This window comes from Acartia tonsa, chromosome 11 (assembly GCF_053477335.1).
Source record: "Acartia tonsa isolate MP-2025a chromosome 11, ASM5347733v1, whole genome shotgun sequence".
NCBI classification, from domain to species: Eukaryota; Metazoa; Arthropoda; class Copepoda; order Calanoida; family Acartiidae; genus Acartia; species Acartia tonsa.
Genome location: NC_137270.1, coordinates 38,867,428 through 38,893,285, shown reverse-complemented (window position 1 = coordinate 38,893,285; position 25,858 = coordinate 38,867,428). Strand labels below are relative to the sequence as shown.

At 30.3% G+C, this 25,858-nt stretch overlaps 1 protein-coding gene across 19 annotated transcripts in view; it reads right to left on the bottom strand.

Annotated features, from left to right (window-relative positions):
• The window catches only part of LOC145332056 (TRPL translocation defect protein 14-like), a 49,048-nt gene that overhangs the window by 6,000 nt on the left and 17,190 nt on the right, over positions 1-25,858 (bottom strand). For 9 of the 19 annotated variants that reach the window (XM_080176971.1, XM_080176981.1, XM_080176967.1 and 6 more), the window contains exons 2-15: positions 24,714-24,794; positions 24,192-24,244; positions 23,378-23,481; positions 7,456-7,577; positions 7,080-7,161; positions 6,630-6,721; positions 6,233-6,308; positions 5,806-5,835; positions 5,401-5,468; positions 3,496-3,588; positions 3,232-3,310; positions 1,985-2,065; positions 870-974; positions 406-449 (exon numbers count right to left, since the gene is read on the bottom strand). In XM_080176971.1, the coding sequence (XP_080033097.1) occupies positions 406-449; positions 870-974; positions 1,985-2,065; positions 3,232-3,310; positions 3,496-3,588; positions 5,401-5,468; positions 5,806-5,835; positions 6,233-6,308; positions 6,630-6,721; positions 7,080-7,161; positions 7,456-7,577; positions 23,378-23,413 (908 nt within the window). In that variant the 5' untranslated portion in view covers positions 23,414-23,481; positions 24,192-24,244; positions 24,714-24,794. Of the gene's footprint in view, positions 1-405; positions 450-869; positions 975-1,984; positions 2,066-3,231; positions 3,311-3,495; positions 3,589-5,400; positions 5,469-5,805; positions 5,836-6,232; positions 6,309-6,629; positions 6,722-7,079; positions 7,162-7,455; positions 7,578-8,276; positions 8,547-9,953; positions 10,091-13,869; positions 14,005-22,593; positions 22,613-23,377; positions 23,482-24,191; positions 24,245-24,713; positions 24,795-25,858 lie in introns of those variants that run through there. The other 10 variants (XM_080176975.1, XM_080176983.1, XM_080176974.1 and 7 more) reach the window with 5 other exon arrangements.

The window sequence follows — 25,858 nt, the reverse complement described above, 5'->3', positions numbered from 1 at the left end:
AACTAAAATAGCTTACCCCCTTAAAATAAAACTTTTCAGCCCTTTTCTTCAAACACTTTAAAAAGTTGCAAGTAGCAAAGCTACTCTATAGTATACTTTAAGTCTGTCTTTCCGTAACGCTATGGAGCAAACGCGATTATTTTAGCTACTATTTAAAATATACTGCTGATTATTTGTGAAGATATTCTACAGTAATCCTCACCTAATATGAACTGCGTGGTCCGTTGGTCTATCAAACATGCTTCAAGAAAAATATTAAAACATAAATGCTTGTATAAGATTATATGTGAAAGGTTTCGTGATTTTCTAAATACAATATATTTTTTTATTTTTAACCACTGTATTTTTGCTCTTTCCTTCTTTTCAATACTGAAGTAGCTATGCTACTCTATACTTGTGTCTTACCTGTGAGTCAAGGGAGTTTTCACCTCGATCACTTGACCAGCCACCTAAAATAATCAGAATAAGATATTGCAATTTAGTAAAATAAATAAAAAAAAATTTTCTTTTAACATTAAATTGCAGTTTAAGTAAGGAGAAATGTTCTAAAATTTTTAAAGACAAATCCAAAAACTATTTAAAGCTTTGGCAGATATCCCAATTGAATCAATGGAGTTGATATATTTGCCGGAAGGGAGAGGACATTGCGCGGTTTATTCCACTTGTGTCTTTAGTTTTATAATAACTTTTTGTAAACTGTTGGTCCAACAACTTTAGTTACTTTTATTGTATTGTGATTAAGTTGAGTGCCCCAACGTTTCATCCATTAATGGTAATTTACAGAAGGAATAATTTTGTGTATTATAATTAAAGATGTTTAAAAATTTATCTGCAATTGTCCTATGCCTTTAGATCCTTGTTATTATTACCTGTTTTCTAATGGTATGGATAAAAGACCATTTTCCCATTCGTCCACGTTTTCTCAAACGGCTCTGCATGTTTCTGCTAGTTGTCTGCAGGTAATGATGCACTACCTAGATTAATAGATAGATATAGTCATATAGCTTGATATAGATAGATAGCTCTGCATGTTTCTGCTAGTTGTCTGCAGGTAATGATGCACTACCTAGATTAATAGATAGATATAGTCATATAGCTTGATATAGATGGATAGCTCTGCATGTTTAAGAGATACCTAGATTAATAGATAGATATGTAAATGAATAGCACTGTGCAAAAATTCATAGATAGATACATAGATAGATCTGTATAAAATAGAAAGCTTTACAAATTTGCACGACATAGACAAGTATGAACAGATAGATAGTAGTTAATCAAGGATAACAACATCCCCAAAAGCGAACTCTAAAAGGAAAATGTACTCAAAATAAACATGAAAACTAAATAACAGAATGTTGCTTCATTAATAAGAGATATAAGTTTTCCGGAGATTTGAAATCTGCATCAAATTTTAAGGATTTTTTATAAAATTCGTTTTTTGTATAATTCTTTATCTAAAAGCGGAAATACAAATAAAGTTAATTAATTTTGGCATCCGTGATTGGTGGATTTAAAAAATCAGCGCTCTGATTGGATGTCGTACATCATTCAACCAATTAGAGCGCAGGTAGTTTAAAATCCACCTATCCTATTGGTCAAAATTAATTAACTTAATATGTATTTCCGCTTTTAGATAAAGAATTATACAAAAAACGAATTTTATAAAAAATCCTTAAAATTGTATGCAGATTTCAAATCTCCTCCCTACATTAAAATTCCGGAAAACTTATATCTCTTATTCATTAAGTCGAAACAAAATTTGAAGACTTTATTATATAGATGCTTTGCTTATGATATTGTACCTTGTTCTACTAGGAATCATTATTTTAAAGATCAGAGGAAAAGGATAATCATATTTATCATAAAAAATTGTTGTCAAAAAAGTCAGGTTTAGATTGTAAGACATATAATGATACATTTTATGAAATTGTATATTTTTTAAAATGCTGCAGTTCCTCAGATCTTAATGAACAATAAAGCTAACCTCAAAGTCTCTGAAACTGGGGAACATAGAATCCTTGGGAAGGGGAAGGTTGACAGCAAATTTCACCTTTCTTGAGTTAACCTAAAATATTTTCATAAATTAAATTATTATAAATGATTAATTAAAATAAAAATAACAAGTAATCTGAGAAAAAAATAGTAAAACAAATTTTTTTTCTCTGTATTGTTCTAATATTTTTTTCCTTCAGATTAATTTAAAATTAAATAAAAGAAAATACTACAATTCTAAATAAATATTAGAATATAACAATTTGTGACTATTTGTGCTATACTTATAAAAGAAAAGTTGTGCTTTAGTATTAAAAGGACAATATATAAAATACAGGAGAAGGTTTTCTTCAAGGTTTGTTTGTCAGTCTGTAGTGCACTACGTTTAACTGTGTGACTACGATAAATAGAGACAGAAAAATTTATATTTTGATAGATTTTTGGGAAATTGGGAGATTTTTTAAAGTAAGTCCAATACTTAAAAGTGAAACATTTATATATTTGTTAACATATAGGTTACCAAATACTTTACCTTTAATTGACCATGCTCCCAAATAATCTATACAAAGATTTTTAGGTAACTTAATAGTCTCTTTTAGGGAATTTGATAATTAAAGGCAGAAAAACAGGTCTAAAGTTCTGTATACGGAAAGGGGTTAAAACAACAGAGAGATGGGACAATGGTCTGTCTGGTCACACTCGTCCCCAAAGTTTGAATAACGTTTTCTTATTCGTTGGCTTAACAACTTTGGGGACTAATAAAGAATTTTTATTTGTAGGCTCATTAAGTTGAGTGTACAAACGTTTCAACCACTAATTGTAATATACAGAAGGGGTAATTTTGTGTACTAACTATGGGGATGTACATCAATTTATCGGCCATTGTCTTATCCCTTTAAATCCCTGGGTTAATACCAATCCATGATAATCTATTTTATCCTTTTATGTAGTATTAGCTCATTTAACTTATTATTAAAGTTTTCTTCTATGCACGTTGGTCCTTCTTACTATCTGTTCAAGAATAAGTATTAGTTAAAATTAGCATTTCTTCATTGATTGTTTAAAGATCTTCTAATTCTTAAAATCATTGGACCTTTTTGTAAATTTTCAATGAAATAAATGTTTTTATGTCCTTATTTTAGCCCACTACTTAAATTGCAAGGGCATAAACTACTATTTTCAACATCAAAAAGAATAATCTAGTTTAAAGAAATAATAACTTGAAGGGAAAAAAATGACCTTAAGACGATCACCAATGTTGATGCCCATTTTGGTGGCTACAGCACTTATCAAACGGTTTATCTTTGTCTCAAAATCACTAAAAAATATAATTAATTTAATTAGTTTAAAGGGTCTTTCATTAAAGGGCCTATTGAGCACCGAACCCCTTTTTCCTCACATACTTTTAAAATAAGTTTATAATCTAAGGGAAATTGAAATTAAAGCTGGCACAAAAGTATGTTAATGTGAACGATAAAGGTTACTAGTAGTAATAACACTTACGTGCTGTTGTCAATGACATCCACGTAAGGATGTCCAATCCAGGCCTCGGCAGCCTTGGTATCTCTCTCCTTGGCCTCCTCCAGTCCCTCTTTCCTAAATATTAGGTTAGGTTAGGTTGAGTTTCATAGTTTATGGATATAGAATACCTGGATATATTGACCGGGGAAAATTTGTCGTTAATTTAGCATGCTAATACAGACCTCAAATATTGGTCAGTTTATTCGTTAAGTAAGCGAGGAGGGAATGGTGTAAAGGGGTGGATGGGAGGTAAAGTTATTTTAGCCAGCTGTGGGTATCACTTTATTAGAGTACATGAAAATCTGGTGCAACATCCAAGTAATAATATATAGATTTTTACAGGAGCCCCGATGAAACTATAAACTATTAAATATGTATTTAGATATCATAACAACTATGACAACTTTTAGTTAATACGTTATAGTCGACAGAAACCATTGAAGTTGCAATTCAACAGTTTTGACAAGGTTTAATCCTTTTATATAAAGTAGTATGGTTTTTATTCCCGAAGTTTAAGATTTAAATAACTAATGAACCAATTAAGTTCTCTTTTAAGGTAAGCTACACATAGCTTCTGTAATGTTTTATGCTATTATATTTGCATATTTAAGTCTTAGGGCGGTTATAAGCTATTTTTCTAGCCCCCTTGAATGCATAGGCCCTAGAGGCTGAGGGCTTAGCTGCTAGTAAATTAGATAATAAAAAGTACGATCGGAAATATGCAACATTGGCAGTATTGCAAAAAAAAAACATTTACAAAACATAAGCTTTACATGTTGAAATAAACTTTCGAAATTTAAAACCGTTTCATTAATAGGTTATTTTTGTTATTAAGAAAAAAACTTTATGTCTCCAAATTAGATAAATTATTACTTGGATCTTACTCCAGCTTTATGTAAAGTGCAGCGGGCTAAATAAGATGTTGCCCCTCCAAAACCTCCCAGCCTACTGGATAAACGGCTTGACCAATAAATGAGTTCCATGTCAGCAAGCTGAATTGAGGATAATATCCACGTATATTCTACATCCATTCCAACTTATAAGGAATCAGACAAATACACCCTAAAATACTGTTATTGATATGAACAAAGAAATAAAAACTACTTAAGGACAACATTGTTCTTGTAAATATATAGAAATGTAATTTGATAATGTTATTTATTTATTTTATAGATAAAATGTTAGTTTCACCTTTCATACTCAGAAACTAAGTTCTTTTAATGGATATAGAATACGTGGATATATTGTCAGGGGAAAGTTTGTGATCATTTTAGGTTGCTTATATGGACCTCATTTATTGGTGAATTTGTTAAACTCGTAAAAGGGAAGAGGATAGGGTAAAGGGGGTGGATAAAGAACATTAGTTTTAATCTACAGGAGGCATAATTTTGTTAACTATCATTGGGATGCACATTAATTCATCGTCCATTAAAAATATTATTATAAAATAAAATGTCCCTTGTCAATATAAGTTGTACTTGAATTATTAATCTGTATATGTACATTGTACATATATAGATTTGATAAGGATAGTACTTTGAAACCTCAAGATTTTCCTTTGAATTGCGTTGCTACTGTATATACATAGATCTGTGCGTTCGATCATCTTTTCGTTAATTGTTTTTTTATATGGGCTATATCACTTTCGACGAGGGGGTGAGAGGTTAGATATCACTTCAAACCAAAGCAGCTTTTTGGTGTCAATAAAAAATGACGTAATACAATACAAATGACCAATGATAGGCCAGTATATATTTCACCATTGGTCAATTACAATGTATACTGGCCTATCATTGTATGAGGTCATTTTTATTATGTAATATAAGCTGCTTCTTCAAACCGCACCTACTGCTGTAATGTACGGCGCGTGGCTAATATAAAACTTACCTAGTAGCATGATCCACTATAGAGTAGAACTCATGAGCGCCCTTAGCTGAAGTTACCATATGAACAACCTTTTAAAATAAAGGAGGTCAGTTTTATGCCATTTCCGTAGAGTTACTGTGTTACTGATTAGTCAAATGCGCTTATTAAGTCGAAGTGTTCTTAATTTTTAATATATATATCATAACACAACTTTACGGAAAATACGTGAAAAAAATTACTCTCTTTGTAAACTTTAAATATTCATTAATCGTTATTGATATAATAAAATGTTTTGTGCTAGTCAACAGCTCACAATATAAAATGTTTTATGATCAAAAATCAAAAGTAGGTGTTCAACTTTTGGTTAAGGAAGAAATTAAAATGAAATTAATCATTAAAAGAAAAAAATGCGGAAAAAATAATCACCTGGTGATATCTGTTATCTCGGATGCTAACCTAAAATTAAAAAAATATTTTTGACAAAATACACTGGATAACATGAATTCGACATTAATATGTGAACACTTTTTCCTTTATTAACTAGTGGCTTGCTATTATGGGCCATAATTATTGGTCAGTTCTTTCATTTAAGAGGAGGGGAGGAGATGAGTTAAAGTGGGTAGATGGTGGGTATCGAAGCATGTGTTATGTCATAAAAATACATCTAAAAAGGAGGGATCAGAGGAGAAGTGGGTAGGAAAACTCCTAAAAAAGAGTTAGATTTAGACGTATTTTTATGACGTCACACTTGACACTTTCCAGCGCTTTGTGGGTCTCTTTATTTTAGCCAGCTCCGGGCATCACTTTATCAAAGTACATGAAATTATGGAGCATTATCCAAGTAGTAGTTTACCTCGTCACATCCGTTTCTGACAAGAATTTCATCCCACTGTTCCTTGGACACAAAGGCGGATGCGTCCATGGTACCTCTGAAATAATATCAGTCATAATTAACCTTTACTATCAAGCATAAATTTTTATGCTGGCCAATTGCTTTTTGTTCTTTTGTAGCGGATTGGCTGTACTTATTTTTTCGACGCTAAAAACCAATTGAAAGTGAGCATAAAAGCACTTTTAGAGAGGGGGTAGTAGGTTATTGGGCTGTACATTTTACTGGTACCTAAAATTTAAGTGTCTAAAAATTTCAACCAATGATTTTAATCTACAGAAGGGATAGATTTATTTATGTTTATCAATTTATCATCTATCTTATATCATTTACGATCTGGCTTTTTAAAAACTATTTTTACCTGTCACAAATAACCAGGCAATTTCTGTCACTGGCCTCGGCCAGGGAAAAGAATGTGTTTTCTATTTGGATCATTGTTCTTAGCAGGTTCTCCTAAATGAAAATATATATAGAGCAGCTGCACTTTCAAAATAAACTTTTGAGTCATAGTTTTTGAGGTCCTTAGTGCGATACTAGAAAAAAACGCAGTAATGTCTAAAATATTAGGTTAATTCAGTATTTCTATACAGGTTAGGTTATGTTAAGATGCAAATATACAATTAAGCCGCCCGAAGGGGTTAGGCAATTCAAAAACCTATAAGATGGTTTTAAAAACTAAATGCAGTTTAAAATCAGCTATCAAAACTGATTCAATATCATAGTCGATTGACCTTAACGAAGGAAATTGTACATATGTTATTTTCTACACCAGGTTCTAATTTCTTTAGGGAATATTTCTTTGAGATCATACCTGGAACTCGATAGCTGCATAGTTGGGAAGGTCTCCAAAATTGACTCCGCCCCCCAAAAGAACAGTAGCCGTCTCGGGTACCCTTTAAAAATCAAAATAAAAAATTATAAGATAACAAAACTGGTATTAATCACATGATTTTATTTAAATATTCGTGGAAAATTGTCTGTAATGCGATGATTAATAAATGATTTTACAGTATGGCTGAAAACCGGTTCCAATCCAGCGGATACTAATCGGTTTCGAAGCCATACTGGAGCTTTCTGATTAATTTGAAACTAATTTAATTTTACATAATATGGTGTAATGTCTAATGTATGTATGTTATGAATCAAATCGATAATTTTCATGGATGTATTGTAGAATATACTCTCACCTGTACACCTTCCATCCCAAGTTTTCAAAGAAGGTAGAAAGACGGGCCTGGCCGGTCGTTTTACCGCCACAAGGTCCGCCAGTCAGAACCAGCTTCCAGATTTTACGCTTCTTCTGCTCGGCCTAAAAATTCGAATATTATGTTAAATAACTATTTAGGTTATTTCCCTCAAAGTTTCTGTTAAGCACTAAACACCCTATATTTTTATGAGATGAATTACAAAATGGAGGGGAAGGTGTGGGTAGGGGGGTCCCATGCATATTCATAACCCCCACTAGAGATACTAATCAATGAATTTCAAAATAAGGAGGCATCGGGGGCTTTCTGTTAAAAGAAAAAGGCGCATAGTCTCAATTCTTAAAAGAAGAATCGGATAGTAATTGGCTATAAGAAAAAGCTAAAATACCTAAAATTTTACGAAATTCGATTGTTAAAAATGTAGATTAGTGGTTTACTAAAGACTATACAATGAACATTTGTTTGAGTATATCTAACTATGTACAACACATAGAATCTATGGAGGGGGTTTTTAAAAACTGCTTTATACAAACAATTTTAGATATGAGTTATTTTTCATGCATTTTTGTGCCTTGTTTTCTTAAAAACGTTATTACATATATGACTAGTTACTTCCCTCTAGCCTCTAGGGAAGTGTCGAAACTATAACCATCCTATTACATTTTTTAATCTTCCATGAGAAATACAACTTATACTCCTTTATAATATAAGATAAGGATAATAGGAATAGATTTAAAGGTTACTAAAAAAATACAAATATTTTAACTTATTTTTTATAACTTTTTCAATTAAATAGTTCTTACCAGTATAAAAGTCATTTTGAAACTGCGAAATAATTTTGAATCCTTTCTGTGAAATTGATTTATTTTTTTAAAATCAGCACTAGCAATAACATTAGCAAGATCAGCAGCCAATGTTTTGATTCATAACAAAGCAGTTTTTTTATTTATTTATTTTGTTCAATTCAATTTTGAATATCTTTTTTTATAATTTACTGATTCACAGAATATTAAACATTATTAATTGATCAGTTTTTGTGTGATAATCAAGTTCAACTAATCAAAAAATAAACTGATAATAAATATGTTAAATTTTCATGTTTTGAATATCGTAACAACTATATAATTATAAATATTAATCAGTCTGAAAATTCTGTTCTAAAGGGACAAGACAATGGCCGATAAATTGATGTACATTGTACATCCTAATTGATGATACACAAAATATTACTTCTGTAGATTACAATTAATGGTTGAAACGTTGTGGCACTAAACTTAATGGATCAACCATTCAAAATTCAATGAAAGTTACCAAAGTTAATAAATGTATTTATAAAACTTTGGGGACTAGTGTAATAAACAGCTCAAAGTCCCCTTTCCTCCCTAATTAAAACCAGATTTGATTTTAAAATTGTCTTTAAAAAATAACAGCTATTCTATAAATTGCTTCTATTATTGGTCCGTATGTTTATCTGTAATTATTCATTCATTGGCTTTGCTACTTAAAGATGTTGTCATCCTCGTTTATCATATGATGATTGTTTATTATCATTTAAAAAACTAATTATGTCTGCGATTAGTACATTATCAGAAAGTACAACATTTAGTATTGTTTTTAAACACAAGTTACTTGTTTGCAAAGTTTTTTTGTCCAATAAAATATCAAGAACAGTCATAATATTGATTAAGTTTTATCGCGCTTTAATGGATTTTTATGTTCTAGTTGATTTATGATATAATTTGCAAATTTTATGTTTTTCTTATTCAGCTTTTTTGTTAATTTTAACTTTTATTTCTTTAAACAAGAACGTTCAAGTTCACAAAAGAATAAAAGTTTTAGCATTCTTTGTTGCTAAACTTTTAATCTGTTGAAGTTTAAGTTGATAAATCCACAAATCTACCACGTAACGCTATTCTAGTAATGCAATTTTTTAAATTGTGAGTCTAATATCAGTAACAAAACTTTTCAAGGGAAATAAAGATTTTATAGAGATGGAACTTAGTTAAAAATCTAGTTATTCAATAATTTGACAATTTGTGACATATTCAATAATAAATTATGCAAACAATTAATCATATATAATAAATAATTTTCTTTAACATCGTTCGTCAGTTAGTCCTTAACACTATGAGGAAAATATGATTTTCTCAGCTGCTCTTCAAGATAAACGACTGATTTTTTTGTGTGAAAATTCCCTATAACAATGAGCAGCCAGTAAGTTATCTACTTTGTCTGTCATTCTGACAATCATGCTACAAAATAAATTTATAAATTTTGTGATTTAATTCTCCAATAAATCTATTCTTGATTTTAACAAACAACCTTTTTTATCTTCTTATCCGTATTCCCATACACAACTTTTTGTTCTTCGCTACTTATGGATGTTGTCATCCTTGTATATTTGTCTATTGTCCCCAAATTGGGTTTATATGCCTGATTTCCATTGAACTATGTTAAAACATCCAATGTATGATGATTACCTTTTTCCTATAGGGATCATAATCCGACTTTTTCCGGCTAACAAAATATCTTCTCGAGTATTGGTCGTTTGTTATTGGTTTTGTCTCAGTTTGGCCCATTGTGTGTTTTTTTATAGCAGCGAAGCTACTCTATAAATCACTTATTTTTTTTAGGTATTTGGTAAATCTTAAATTAATAATCATTCGAATAAAATAAATCAATCAATCACAGACTTAAATCTTTACTTAAACTAATCTAAAGCCCTATTCAGATCATTTAAAGAGATTTTCTTCGGATCTAAACATGGAGGGAGGGGACATTAGTATGTAAATTATGGAATCAAAATATTTAAATTCACGCTGTTTATTCTAAGCTCAAAACTTTTATTAAAGATATTTTTAAACTAGTAGGGTTCAAAATTTTGACCCAATAATTTTGATAAATTTTAATTGAACACTGCATTGAGGATGTATATCAATTAATCGTCCCTTAATATTTCTGGAATCTTTGTAAAATTTTCCTAAAACTGCATAAACTTATAAATATTTATACATGTTACGTAATTTGAATAAAACAAACTTTTTCAGTTTTAAAAGCAATGCTACTCTATATATGTAGATTTGTATGTAGCTTCATAGTGTTCTGATAAAATTCGAAGGTATGGGGACAGAGACGTCCAAGCTTTTAATTTTAGGGGGGTTAAATGAGGTGTTTAAGGGATGTTGTCTTATGGAATTTCTAATATTTTGAGGGGGTGTAAATGAGAAGTTTCAAAGTTTGAGTGGGTAAACTATCCTTAATCCCCGCTCTTTGGCGTCAATAAAGGGGGAGAGGCATTATCATTAATGCATTGCACTGTAAATAATTAATAGAACTCTAAATCCTTTATTTTGTCTTATAGTTTGCTAGGTCAATAAATCAAATGGTTTATTACTATTGGATGTAACCTTCCTTGCTTGAAATTAATTCGTAGTTTTAATGTTTAGAAATATTAGAACAGGGTAGACAAAGATTTAAATATGAAAAACGTTGTATATGTTAGATTATAATATACTCAGGCACATTAAGGGATAGGACAATGTGTAATAAATTTATAAAGATCCTCAATATTGAATATCAGAATTATTCCTTTGTAGAATGAAATTATTGATTGAAAAGTTTAGAAACTACAGTCTTCGAACAAACTAATTCAGATTTTAAAAAATAAGTTTTTGAGCCAATAAAATAACAGTTACTATAAAACTTTGTGTACCATTGTAATTTACCAGGGACCCTAAATTGATACACATCCCCAATGATGACATAGAAAATAACCCCTTCTGTACGTGAAATTAGTGATTGAATCGTTGGACACTTAACTTTATGTACCAACCAATCAAAATTCAATAAAAGTCCCCTAAGTATGCTGAGCTATCGAGTAAGACAACTTTACTATAAAAGTTTGGGGACTTGTGTAACAAATAATGTCCCCTCACTCCCTGAATAAACTTAATAGTTTTTTTTCACAATAGTTATTATTAACAGAGGTTAGGTCATGTTCGGTCGGTCGGCTAAGCCCCGCAGGGTTTTAAAAATCAGGCATAATGATAAAAATAGCGAATAAATCACAGTAATAGCACAAAATAATAAGTATAACTGTTTACTAAAATTATTTCAATGTTATCAAATTTATCTTTTACATACCAGGGATGTAGGGCATGGGTAATAAAAAATAAAATAACATTCCCCAAATTGTATTTCCAAATTAAGAGGTATATTATTTTGCGTATGTTAGGGCATTGCTATGGGGAAGGATTGGGTAAAGATTAATTTAACTCCGAATATCCTATCCCTTCCTCCCTGTTTATCAGCTGTTAACTTTATATTAATCCCATCTCGTGATATTAATAGGGAGGGAGGGGGATACATTTTCAAAGATTTTAGTCAATATGAATCTTGTGTTTATGTTCTTCTTGACATATATTAATACTCAAAAAATTCTAAACAGTAGGTCGCAGGGACGTCATAAAAATACCCCCTCGTGAAAATTTTCCCCACGAGTGTGCGTGTGTGGGGGGGGAGGATGAAAATAAATATCCCCCATCCCCTCCACCCCCCAAAAAAACAATCAGAAAATCAAACAGGCTTGGGTATCCCTGGTAAGATGTTTTATTTTTAGTTGTTTTTTTTGTGTACTTTATAGTCCTTTTTAAAAATTCCGTATTAATTATTGAAATGTTAAAATCTAAGTATATTATGGTGGTGTTATAAAATACCCGTCTCCAAATTTAAGACGAAGCCCAATCTGTACCACTTTTGATTCCTGTGACGTAATAAAATCATTTTCTCCATATCCTTTTTAGGGGTTTTCTTTCCAACTTCTCATCTCATTTTATGACGTCACAGGAATCAAAAGTGGTGCATAAGTGTTACAGATTGGGCTTGTCCAAATTCAAGATCGTTTACATAAAATTTGTTGCCAACAAAGAACAAAAAGACAACAAAATCTTACAACATTTTTTGATCGGAGGATTAGTGAGGAGCCATTTTTGAGGATAAAATGTGCTTTTTGTAACACAATAAAATTTTCTTATTTCAGCATTTTATGATAACGTGATTTCATTTTTAAGGGATAAAGGAATAGGTGTTTTAAAGAAGAAATAATCCCCTTCTAAATCAAAATAGATTTTTAAAAAATGATTTCAAGCATAAGTTATAAGTATATCATGAAACATATTTAATTTTATATTACAATAAGCAACAAACAATTAGGCGCCACCAAAATAGTCGTCATGCTGTTTTTGGGAAAATAAGCCAACTATATAAATTGCATATATCACAAAAATACGATTTTCAAGTCTTGACAATTCTAAAACTAAATGGTAGAAAATTGAAATTCTTTCAAATATATGCCCTATATATGTAGTTTAAACCATTGAACAGGAAAAAATATACAGTTCACTAAAATCAAGTTTAAATACATTTCGTGCAACTATCCCTTTGAGTTTTTAGGTTTATCTTTAAATGTTCAAGTAATGAAAAAACAACTTTCCATTTATCAATTCCTTAATCCTATAAATCTACACCCATTTCTTCCTTTCGATTATCATATGTTAATCTTGTAAAATTTTACAAATCTTATTTGCTAATCACTTGTACTTAGATTTATAATTATATCAAAGTCAAGAGCATTCGCATATACATGAACGATGATAAAACTGCATATTTTATACTTTTTGTCCATAGGTTCATATAATCTCTAAGATCACAATTATACAATACGATTTAATTCTCTATAAAAATTGAAGCTCAAATACTGATGTTCTCAGGGATCTAGAGGGATAAGACAATAGACGATAAATTAAAGTCCCCGAAGTTGTTAAGTCAACGAATATGAAAAGGTTACTGTACAACTTGGGGGACTTGTGTATTGTGTAATAAACCGGCCAGTGTCCCCTCCCTCCCTAGCTATATTGTTGTTCAATTTTCATCAAAAAACCAATACTGAAAGGGGAAAATGTACATAAAATTAGGACCTTCTTTTGATCATCAAGCTATTGAGTTTATCAAATGAGAATTAATATGTAGTTCATATAATTAGACTATTTATTGACCTTTTTAAAAATTTTCTAATTTTACTATGAATTAAAAATAAATTTATCATACCCCTGTTATTAATGTGCAAACTTATTACTTTAATAGATTTTAAAAATTGGTTATGGGACAAGAGTTCTTTATTAGCATTTACAATTTGGGAGATAAATTATTTAGTCTTTTCATCTATCTGGCTCATTTTTTAATTATTTATTTTTAGGGAATAACAGTTTACAAGCATGGAAAAGTTCCCACAGCGTAATTGAAACCCTTTTCACTTTATAAGGGTCATAATATCATTATTAAAATAGAGTTAGATATAAATTCTTAGTAATAACAGATTAGTTTTGAAAAAAAACTTACCATTCTTAATCTTATGTTTCTTTCAATCATTTTAAAATTGTCACATTAAAAATTTATTTGTTGTCCTTTAAAGCGAGTGTAAGTGACTATTAGCTAACATTGGGCAAGGCGGTTACCAAGCGGTCAAACTTGACAGATGGTAGGGGGCAAGGGAGAGGTAAGGGGAAGGTAGTTGCAGGAGAAATATGGTGTTTCATTAATTCCGCGAAAATTTCCCACTTTATTTTTACAAGTTTATAAATATCTGAAAGTTTAAAGAGCTGTTTAACTAATATTTACGTCGATATAAGGATTATCTTTGGAAATTGTAACTATGATTTATTTATACAACGCAACGATTTTTAGACTGTGCCATAATGAATAAAATATTGAAAAGCAAAATAATACTATTAGTAGTAAATTGCGTATATGATAGTTTTGGCATTAAGATCATTTCGCTCATACGCATATTAAAATAAAATCTTTTGTGGAAACGATGAAACACTCTATAATAGTGCCTATTTATACGAGTTGCGCTTTATTTAATTTTAAGCTGCTTAAAAAGGGGGATTGGGCCTTTTTTTTTCTTGATGTTAGGAAGGGGAAGGGGATGGGGGTTACTACGTCAAAAGTGGTTGCGTCTTATTAGTAGAGAACCTAAAAATAGGTGGAGAAAAACAATGTGGGGTTAGGTGTAGGGGGAGTTGAGGGGGAAAGGGTCATTTGCGCAATAGTTATTCTAACCTAAATATATCAATTATAAATAAAATTTGGGGCGATTTAAATGCAGAACAAGGATGAAAATGTGCATTAAAGGCATAATTGGTTTGAACAAACTAATAGTTATAAACTTTTCCACCAATAATATTAATCTATAGAGGGGGTAATTATTTTATGACACAATACAATCTGTCCCGATTTTGTATTACTTTTGCGGAACATTTTTCCAGTTACGTCATATTTTTCTTTCCCGAAAAAGGGAAGGAGGAAAGAAAAAAAAGGGAAGGGGGAAAGAAAAAAGAGATGGGAGAAAAGGGGGTTTTCCCCATCTCTTTTGAAGAGATTTTCTTCCCCCCTTCCCTTTTTCGGGAAAGAAAAATATGACGTAACTGGAAAAATGTTACGCAAAAGTAATACAAAATCGGGACAGATTGTATTGTGTCTTATTTTATCATCATTGAGGGTGAACATTAATGCATTATTGTCTTATCCCTTGAGACCCCTGGATATTAGTAATGAAATTATCGGAAGAATTTAGGGAGGGAGGGAGCTGTTTAATACACTGATCCCTAAAGTTTTATATTATCGTTTTATAATTTGTTGGCTTAACAACTTTGAGAACTTTTATTTAATTTGATTAGTTGGCTCAATCGGTTGAGTGTCCAAACGTTTAAATCTTAAATTGTTATCTACAAAAGGAGTAATTTTGTGTGTCATCATTTGCCACGCAAAATAATGTGGAGACTCATGACTGACTATAGTACTATTTTTATTACTCCTTCATTATGAGGCATAAAATGCAGGGATCTAAAGGGATAAGGCAATGGCCAATAAATCAATGTACATCCCCAATGATGATACATAAAATTACCCCTTCAGTAGATTATGACTAGTGGCTGAAACATTTAGACACTTAACTTAACGAACCAATCAATGAAAATTCAATAAAATCCCCAAATTTTTAACTCGCCAAATAAGAAAACGTAGTTATAAAACTTTGGGGACTAGATTAGTTAACATCCCAATGTCCCCTCCCTCCTTGATAAAATGCATCAAAACAACACGTTTCTTAACTTGTGCATGAATAACGCAGGATTATAAGCATAGATCAATGGCATATAAATCAATTTTACCCCATGTTGAAATATCTCTAATATAAGAACATTGACAATAGAAAAAAGCTCTTTGATTGCAATACCTTTGGCAAAATTTATAACCTTGGTTTAATTTTTTTGCTCTTATATTTGTCAACCACATTCTAGAAACATTTAATTTTTATTAGCGGAAAACTTAGAGGCAAGATAGAAAAAAACCTCTCTCCCAATTTTGCATTAATTGATACAATCGTCCATAATGTGACCTATGTTTTTTACAAAGAAAATGATCAAAATTAGCCTATTAATTTTTTTTGCAAACAAATATTTATTTGCAATTTTCCTAGTTCATAATTTGATAAAGGAAACGTGTAATTTATTTTCCTTTTTTTTCTATTTTTTGGTGAGGATTTTAAAATAATTTGGTTTACTTTTAACCTTGTGGTGTAAAAATAGCACAATACCATTACAAAAACATAATGTTAAGTTTCTTGAGATTAAACAATACTTATATGCCTATATTTTAAACAAAAATTATTTGAAAGTGTGTTCTTGAAAATCTGGGACTATAATTCAGCAATTTTGATTAATCTCAATCGTGAAATGTTTTTTTGAGTGCTCTAAGTTTTTAACACCCTTTATGGGTAATATTAAACTTTTCAATCAATTTTAAAGGAATGTTTTGTTTATCATTATTGGGTCATGTACATTAATTTATTTTCCAAAGTCTTACCCCTTAATACCCCTGTTGAAAATTGAGACGAAGTTACATAAGTTTTCAGAAGTAAGTAATATTTGCGTCAATAGTTTGACTGACACACAATTTGAATATTAGTGTGTCATTACATCCGCTAAATATACCACGTAATGAATGTACAAGTATAAATGTATAACCCAGACAACTACCTAGATCCAGTGTCTAAGACCTTTCCGTCTGCTAGCGATTTGGCTGTGTTAAAAATTCTTACCCCTCTTGGCTGATATTTAAAGACACAATTGAAAGTCAGCATAGGATCCACGGGGCGGGGACTTTCATTATCAAATTTTCAGAACTCTAAATTATTACGAAAACACAAATCTTTCACTCTTATTTGGCTGACTCTGATTATCAAACACCCCTTTGGTGCTATTTTCTAATATGTAAATTTAAAACTTGCAGAAATGATCTCACATTATTCTAAGATTATTCATCTTTATGACTAAAGAAAATTTTCAGTTTAGGGAAACTTATATAATAACTTGAGATTACAAGGATGGTTCGATAGGCATTCATGGAGGATATCCATTTAATTACTCATCTTTTATCTTAAAGTCCAGGCATAGTAATGAGTTACACCTGTTCATAGGCTATTGCCTTTACCCTTTTAGATATAAAAGCTTTTTTTTTCTGAGACTAAAACCAATTTTGTTATATTAGAAAAATCAGAGGATGCACCCCTATTCCAAGGGGTTAGGGAGGAAGCCCTTCTTAAACCATCCTGTGACTTAAATTCAAAGCCTAAAACCATCCCAGGACCTAGTTAAAGCTTTCCCAAAATAGAAAAGTTATCCGGTTCTGTAATAATTGAAATCTCAGCTACAGACAAATAGTAACGTTTTTTTCAAATATAGGCGATGAAAGCGGACTATGTTGTAATAGGGTCAAGAATTTATCTGTATAAAAAAGTTTAACTTTTACTTTTTTTGTCTATCTTACATTTAAGGGTCACTATACTTACTAAAGCACAGCTACTGTAAAATTTAAACATTTACCAAGATTTTTTATAAACATTGAATAATCAAAATTTTGATATCTTTTTAATGTCTAATAAAAAGCACATTAAAAGATAATTTTTCAAAATAATGATTAATTTAATGAACCTTTTTTACAGCATACAGGTGCACAATACTGAGATAAGAATAAACTAAATTTCAAATCAATCAATCCCTATACATGTAAAAGTAACGGGATGATGGCTGTTTGTCTGTCTGTACTGAAGAGAAAACGTTCCTAGAGAAACCAACCCCAAATAATATTTTTTACTTTTTCTTCTTTAAACTAAAATTTACATGAGGCCTCTAGGTCCCGAGATGGTTTTAGGTTGTTTTATTTTCAAATTTAAGCATTATGATGGCTTTAGGCTATTTTTGTGTCCCCTCTTTACCCCATTGAATACAGGACATCAATATGCTAGAGACACAGCCATTAGTCTTGAAATAAAGATCTGCCAAATTGACAAGATAATCATTATCTCCTAAATTACTTTTAAATCTAATAATAAATCGTTTTGTTTAACCTAATTTTTAAAGAAATGTAGAAAAAACGTGAAAAATATTTGCATTGCATTGCACTGTTATGTTTTTATAAGACTAAATAAAAATAATTTTCTATTTTATTTCAGGAAATACTTTTTTGGTAAGTATATAATTGAATTAAACGCAATTTTAAAGGTTTTACTTTAATTACGGAAATATCGTTTTTAAATATGACTAATAAAGTGAAACTTGCAGCTGGCTAATATCCCCATATCCATCCAAATTACCTAATCCCCTGGCCTCCTGCTGAATAAACAAACTAACCAATAAATGATGCAATCTATATTGCCAATTTTTCCCCTGTCGTTATATCCACAACGTTCTAATATGCCGCATTGAATATTATCAAAACCTTTGCATATAAGAAGCACCAATGTAACAATCTTTTTGCTGCTAAATGAAATTAGTTGTAATGCAAAAACGGCTGTTGCATGACACAAAAAATGCATCTGAGCGAAAAAATATGGACTTTCCATTTCTCTTACATTTTGGTAGTTAAGATTTATTTTCAATAATTGTACGGTTTGCATGTTGGCTGTTGTCGCCTACCAGTTTTTTTTTTTTTTTTTTTTTTTTTTTTTTTTTTGGGGGGGGGTAAAATGACCCATTACTTATATTAGGGATATTCAAGAATTTATATCCATTGTCTTATCCCTAAAGATAGGATTATCTCAATGTACTCTAAAATCTAAACTATATAATTGACCGTTAAACAAACTGTATAAGTTTAAAAACAAAATGTTGTCGACTAAACTGTTCTATACTTTTCTTTTTCTTTCTTTTGTACTCTGATCAACTTTTTCTATAATTACACTTTAGAAAATACCAATTAGTTTATACTTTATACAGTATAATTCTGATATTATATTAGTAATGTGTCAGCTAAGAACTCTTTTTTTAATACCATATAGTCGATGTAACTATTGAAATTGTATGCTATTATAACAGGTATCTATTTCAAACTTTGCCTGATGATTCCTGTAACAATTATTATGATGTAGAAAGCGAAGTAACTCTATAATCGTTACCAGAAAGTCTGGTCGTCCATTAAACATACTGCTTTTAAACTTTTTGTACAACAATTTTTTTATGATACAATTATCCCATTCATCTCACTTCCTTGTTATTGAATTAATAATTATTTGATATATTATTTGGTCGACACAAACCATTAATATCTAATGTCAACAATGAGCTACTAGAATTAACAGGATATAAATGTCAAGAATCGATATATTATTACTTGGATGTTGCACCAGATTTTTATATACTTGATAAAGTGATGCTCGCAGTTTGGTAAATTAACTACACACCCATCCACATACTTAACTGGATAAACGAACTGACCAATAAATGAAGTTCATATTTGGAGGCCAAACTGACGACAAATTTTCCCCTGTTAATATATCCTTTATGTCAAGTTTATACTATGAAAGTAAAATTATTTGAATTACGCCACATTTTGATGCATATGACTTCTTAGCAGGGATAACAGGATAGTTACTTGAATTTCACGTTTTATTACATGGTTTATTATTTAAAAATAATGCAAGTTGGCTATACTGTATTCTTAAAAAGCAACCAACGCTTACATATTAACATATTATCTTATGCATTGATTAATGTCAACGAGAAAAGTTCTTTTTGGTTACATTTTATTGGCATATTGTTGAAATAACATTATAAAAATATTATCATGCCTGCAAGTCGAGTCTCATAAAATAACAAAAAAAAAGTTCCTCAAACCGATTATCTATGCTTACGAATTTCATCATATTTTAGCCTTTTTCAATAATCTACTAAATTTGTGAAACTTTCTTTCAATGATTCATCAATTTCTTTTTCTAAACTACGCATTTATACTTAAAACAGTTAATTCAAAAACACAGGTTTGCACTCAAAAAATAAAGATTTCGCCCCCTAAAATACCTAATATTTAGAACAAAATTATAAAGACTGACACATATACATTACTTTATATATACAACACTTTTATATTAGAAATATTTAATTTTAAGAACGAACATCCCAATATAAAACACATAATATGACATTTAAAGAAAATAAATTAAAGACTTGTAAAAACAACTTTAATAAAATGTTGCTTTACAGTCTTAGTCAACCAATCCCAAGATTTCTAAATATCATGGATAATTTTCTACTCTTTACTATTAATAAAACACGTTTATAAAAGCAGAATAATATCTAACTTGATCTTACATGGTTAGAGCCAAAACTTCAACCAATCCTGTCAACTAGCGGATTATTTACCATAATAGTATAGTGAAAATGTGTCTATCTATTGCAATGAAAATTGGATTATGTAGTATAATATGTAACAAAATTTCTGGATAAAACACACATGCACTGGTTTCATCAGGGATCTAGAGGGATATGCCAATAGCCGATAAATTCATGTACATCCCCAATGAAAATACACAAAATTACCCATCTGTAGATTTAGATTAGTTTTTAAAATGTTTGAACACTTAACTTAAGGAATCAACCAATCAAAATTCACTAAACTCTCTAATGTTTGGAAGCCATCTAATAAGGAAACATTATCATAAAACTTTGAGGACTAGTTTAATAATCAAACCATTGTCCCCTATCTCTCTGGGTTTCATTCAATTCTGAAGGTCTTCAAATGCACAAAATATATTTTGTACTTATTGTGAGAGAATTTTGGATCAGAAAATGAAATGAATTAACAATATTTTCCTCCCCAAAGTATTTAAACATCTATTGTTTTTAGCACCTCTCTAAATAACAGAAACGGAGGGGACATTGGACTGTAAATTACTTTGGTACCCAAAGTTTATTGAAATATTAACTTATCTATTAGCTCTAAAACGTTGGGAACTGCGAATGGTGATAAACTTTTCAACAAAATTTCAATCTACAGAAGCAGCAATTCTGTTATTAATCATTGAGGATGTGTATCAATTTATTGTCCAATGTCCATTGTCTTGTCCATTTACATTCCTGCTAATGGACTTTCTTATTTTATGAGAATGTATAAAAAGGGAAATCTATGGCAACGGACAAGGCTGATTTTAGAGTTACTATGCTACCATAAAAAGATATTTAAAATCACGAAACTATATACATACGCAAATCTTGAAATAGATTAAGACAATGTTTAGTGAGGCAAAAAAACATCTGCATGTAATGAAAAAGTGCGTTATTTAAATTAAAACTATTTAAGAATTATATCCTCTTTTATGCTTTAATTTAAACCTTGTTTGGTCTTCTAAATATTATCTAGATCAATTTCAAGATAAGCGTGCATAAAATACATGCATACATGGTATTTTCATGTTAACAGAATGCAAAAGCTAAACAATGAAAAATATGAGATGAAAAAGAACAACGGATTCCTTAAATATTAATTCTTTTCAATCAACCTCATTTTTATACCATTTTGCAATCATAGATTTTGAACATGCAAAAATTTTTAATACAAAACCAAATAAGATAACATAAGGATATTAGAACATACATAAGTAGCGCATCAATGAAAGTCTACTTCAAAGAAAGCTTTTTTTTATGTAACTCACATAAGCCATGGATCTTATGGGATAAGACGATGAACGATAAATTAAAGTAGACTACCATTAAGATTTAAATTATCCCTTCTATAGATTTAATTATTGGTTAAAAAGTGTAGACACTACCAACCCAATCAAGATTAGAGGTCCCTAGGGTATTTAAACCAACGAATGAATATAACTTCGGAGGCTAGCAAAATTTACAGTCCCCTCCTTCTCTGTCCTAAATGACAGACATGTACATGTAAAAGATATAGAGTAGTTGCATTTTTAAAACGTTTCAATTCTGGTCTTTTTGGTCAAAAAGAAAATTATATAAGGTTGTATATAATCATGCATTTAGATAATCTGACAGAGCAATTTTATACAAAACAAAAAGGACAAGACATTTTCACTGACAGAAAGTATAAAGGAAATAATCTACTTCTAATTCACATAAAAAACTTTGTACTATTAACTTTCTGCAGAAAAAAATCGAGGAGTTTATTTTTTTAGACAAACCCTACTATAGATTAAATGCGCTTTGGATTAGGATTAGAGTTAGATTAATGTATAATAACATTCAGATTATAAAAAAAAGACAAAACTAATAAAGAAAAAGTACCAAACTTATAGAACTAAGGACAGCTAATATGTTGAAAATATTTCTCTTCTATTAAGATTTTGTCATCTAAGATTAATATATCCTTCATTTAATTATGTTTAAATTTGGTATTATCAACTTAATGTACAATTTTATGAAAGCCAAGCGACCAAAGCCAAATTTATATTCAATTTTTATTGTAAGAAACAATATTAATCTATGTAAGAGAAGAAACATATTTCCAGCCACTCAACTTTAAAGAGAATATTAGGTATATATCGTAGTATTATAGACAGGTTTCCACGGAAAGTAAAATAGAAAATTGAAAAAAACAATATCAGTTCAAATAAAACATCGATTAATATTATGATTCGATTTCATTATTCGCGGAAAAATTTTCTATAATACGATACGATACATGATTTTTGCAGTATGGCTTAAAACCGGTTCGATTCCAGTGAAAATGAATCGGACTCGGAGCCACGCTATTTTGTTAATATACCTTCATCATGTTTTTAAAGCTGCTTATAAAAATAATCAATAATATATTATAATATCATGAAATAAAGACTTATGTAAAGTATCAAATTATGTAAACAGAGAATACTTAAGATATGTTTAAAACCAAAGTTGAATTAACCACTAACGACTAAAATAAAGGATAATACTGACATACTATATAGAAGGAGTAGCTGCGCTTCTTGAATAATATAGAGTTCACATGTATAAGAAACCATACAGTTACTTATTACTTATTAAAATCCTTTCTTATTTAAATAATGTTTTTTATTCTTTTTCAACTTTTTAGTGATTTTTTTACTTTAAAAAAAAAATATTTTGATTCTTCTACATTAAAGGTTTGTGGTTCTATAAATGATTCTTTTACTAATTTAGCTACTTGTTTAACATATGTAAAAATAGAAATCAACCAAAAAAGGTTATGTTTGATAATGTTTACCATATTTTCTTTTTAATTATCAGAGTAGTACTACTTTTAGAAAAACAGACGAACAAACCTAATAGCTTCAGAGTAGTTTTGCTACAAAATAGTCATTTAATGCTTTGTATTATAGACAGCTTTCTTTGGATATTAAAATGAAAAGTTATAAGAGGTTCTGAAATCCCGGGCTAACAAAACTGGTATCCATTTTATGGTTTTTATTTTAATATTCGTAAGAAATTGTCTGTAATTCGAGGCTATACATGATTATTCAGTATGGCTGAGAACCGGTTCTATTCCAGCGGATGTAAATCGGTTTGGAACATACTGGAAAAGATAATCTTACCTCCATCATTCCTTCTAAATCTATTTGAAGTTTCATAATGTTGAGTTTAAAAATGTTGAATCACAGGGTAAAGTTGAGTAGTGTTCAGTTGAGTTTTTCATTCACTAAAAATATTTAAATGATTGTAGCTTCTCTATAACTATGGTCTATAAGTCCGTATGATCGAGTAACCAAACAAAAATAAGACTTTCTTATGGCGTAACTTTACAAAGTGTCTAAAAAATCAGCCATGTGACGTCCTAAAAATGAGGGAGATGAGAGGAGAAGTGGGAAAGAAAACCCCTAGAAAGATATGGATAATCCCTCATTTTTATAACGTCACATGGCTGATTTGTAAAGTTACTGTTATCACAGGTCTTAATTGTTCACCAAGGGGGGGGGGGGGGGGAATGAAATTTCACCCCCCCTGAAGCACGCCACTGATTTTAAAGAATCTTAATTTGGCCAAAAGAAAAGTTTTCGATACAAATCTTCAAAGCAAATATAGAGAATTTTGACGTGCGTCATTTGGAAAGGTATCAATTTAGGGATACAGTAATAGGTCAATATATTTTTTCCAGTATGGCTTCGAAACAGTTTGATATCCTCCGGATTAGAACCAGTTCTTAACCGTACTGAAAAATATTATATAGCAAAGTATTACAGACAATTTTCTACGAATATTAAAATAATGATCATAAAAATTATAATAATTTTGTTAGCCCAGGCCTTCGGCTCCTTGGAGCTAATAAAACAGGTTTAATCTTATAATCTATTATTTTAATATCCGCGGAAATCTGTCTATAATACTATGTGAGAAATAACTATTATTTACCTGAATGTTGATTTTGGAATGAGAGAATGAGGTTCAGAATTGAACGGTAAAATCTGAAAAATAGGAATTTTTAACAAACTTTTTTTTATTATCGCAGTTACGCTGTAAATAGGGTATGTTTGAACGTCCGATTTTTTTTTAATAATTTAATTTTCTGTTTTTAAATCTTTGGAAGGGATATTCTTGTTTTATGCACCCTTCCCTCCTTCCATTAGATAGCCTAAAACCTGACCTGACTTGATATTAAACTTCCATTTAACAACCAGTCTAGACATTTACGAGATTCTAGTGGGCACATAGAATTTATTTACTTTATAGTTACAAGAATACAGAGTGGGAGAATAAAAGTGTTGTAGAACACGTTATGTGTGATTTAAACAAATGGATTGATTATTACTAGGATCTTGAACCAGATTATCTTGTACTCTTATTAAACTTGTAGCGGGCTAAAAGAACGATATCCCCCCAATTCCCTCCCCTTCTACTGGATGAACAACTGACCAATAAATGAAAACAAATTACCTGGTTTTGTTCAGCTAGTTACTGATAAATTAAAGCAGCACCATTTGAGTTGACAAACTCAGTGACTGCTATAGTCCAAACCTAAAATAAAAATAGTAAATCTTTCAGAGAAGCTTTCAATGCTCGGCTGCCGTGACTCAGCCGTTATATAACTTTAAACTGTAAGGGTTAGTGTTTTATATTCGTTGGCGTAACAACTTTGAGGACTTTTAACGAATTTGGATTTGTTGGTTAATAAAGTGTTAAAACTTTTATCTAATAATTTCAATCTATAAAAGGAGTTATTTTGTATCATATAGGGACGAAGTCCATAATACATAACTTTTGCACCACGTCGTCTTCCTGTGACGTCATAAAATGAGGGAGGGGAGAGGAGAAGTGGGAAAGAAAATCCCTAAAAAAGAGATGCAGAATATGACGTCACAGGAAGACGACGTGGTGCAAAAGTTATGTATTTTGGGCTCCGTCTTATATAGGATGCACATTAATTTATCGTCCATTGTCTTATCCCTTAAGAAAACCTTGCTGAATATCAAACAAAAGTTATAATTAGATTTTAAAAGTGGGCGTCATCGGCTTCACATTAAGAAATTTGGAAAATCCTTCAGACAAGCAATTACGAAATAATCAACCCTCCCCCTAAAACATCCCTTTTCATTTAAATCATCCCTCATATAGATTCAAAGTGTTTTTATAAAATCGCATAAAAACCTAGGCGATGTTGTCTAAAAGTTGCGCAGCATCTATATGTGAACATTACTTTTGATTAAGAAAGAACAATAAATTGTAGTACAGTAATTATGTAAAACATCTTTTAAATGAAAGAGACTGCTTAAAATACTGGATTAGATCGTAGTCTTGATGATAAAATTAACAATCCGTTTTATTTACACTAATTAAAGAATAGATGCGATACAAAAAGAGATATATTTGTAATTGCTAATTCTTAAAAATCATAGGGTTTGAAGCATACATAAATTCGGCTAAATTTCAACCCCCAGCTGGGTTTACAGACTTAAATTAAATGATTTAATTGTGGATAGTCTGATCTTGTTATGTTTGTATTGAAATAGTTCTTTGAAATGCACGTTAAGAATGTTTTGTCCAAAAACATTTACACCAATATAAAAAATTGAAAACAAAAG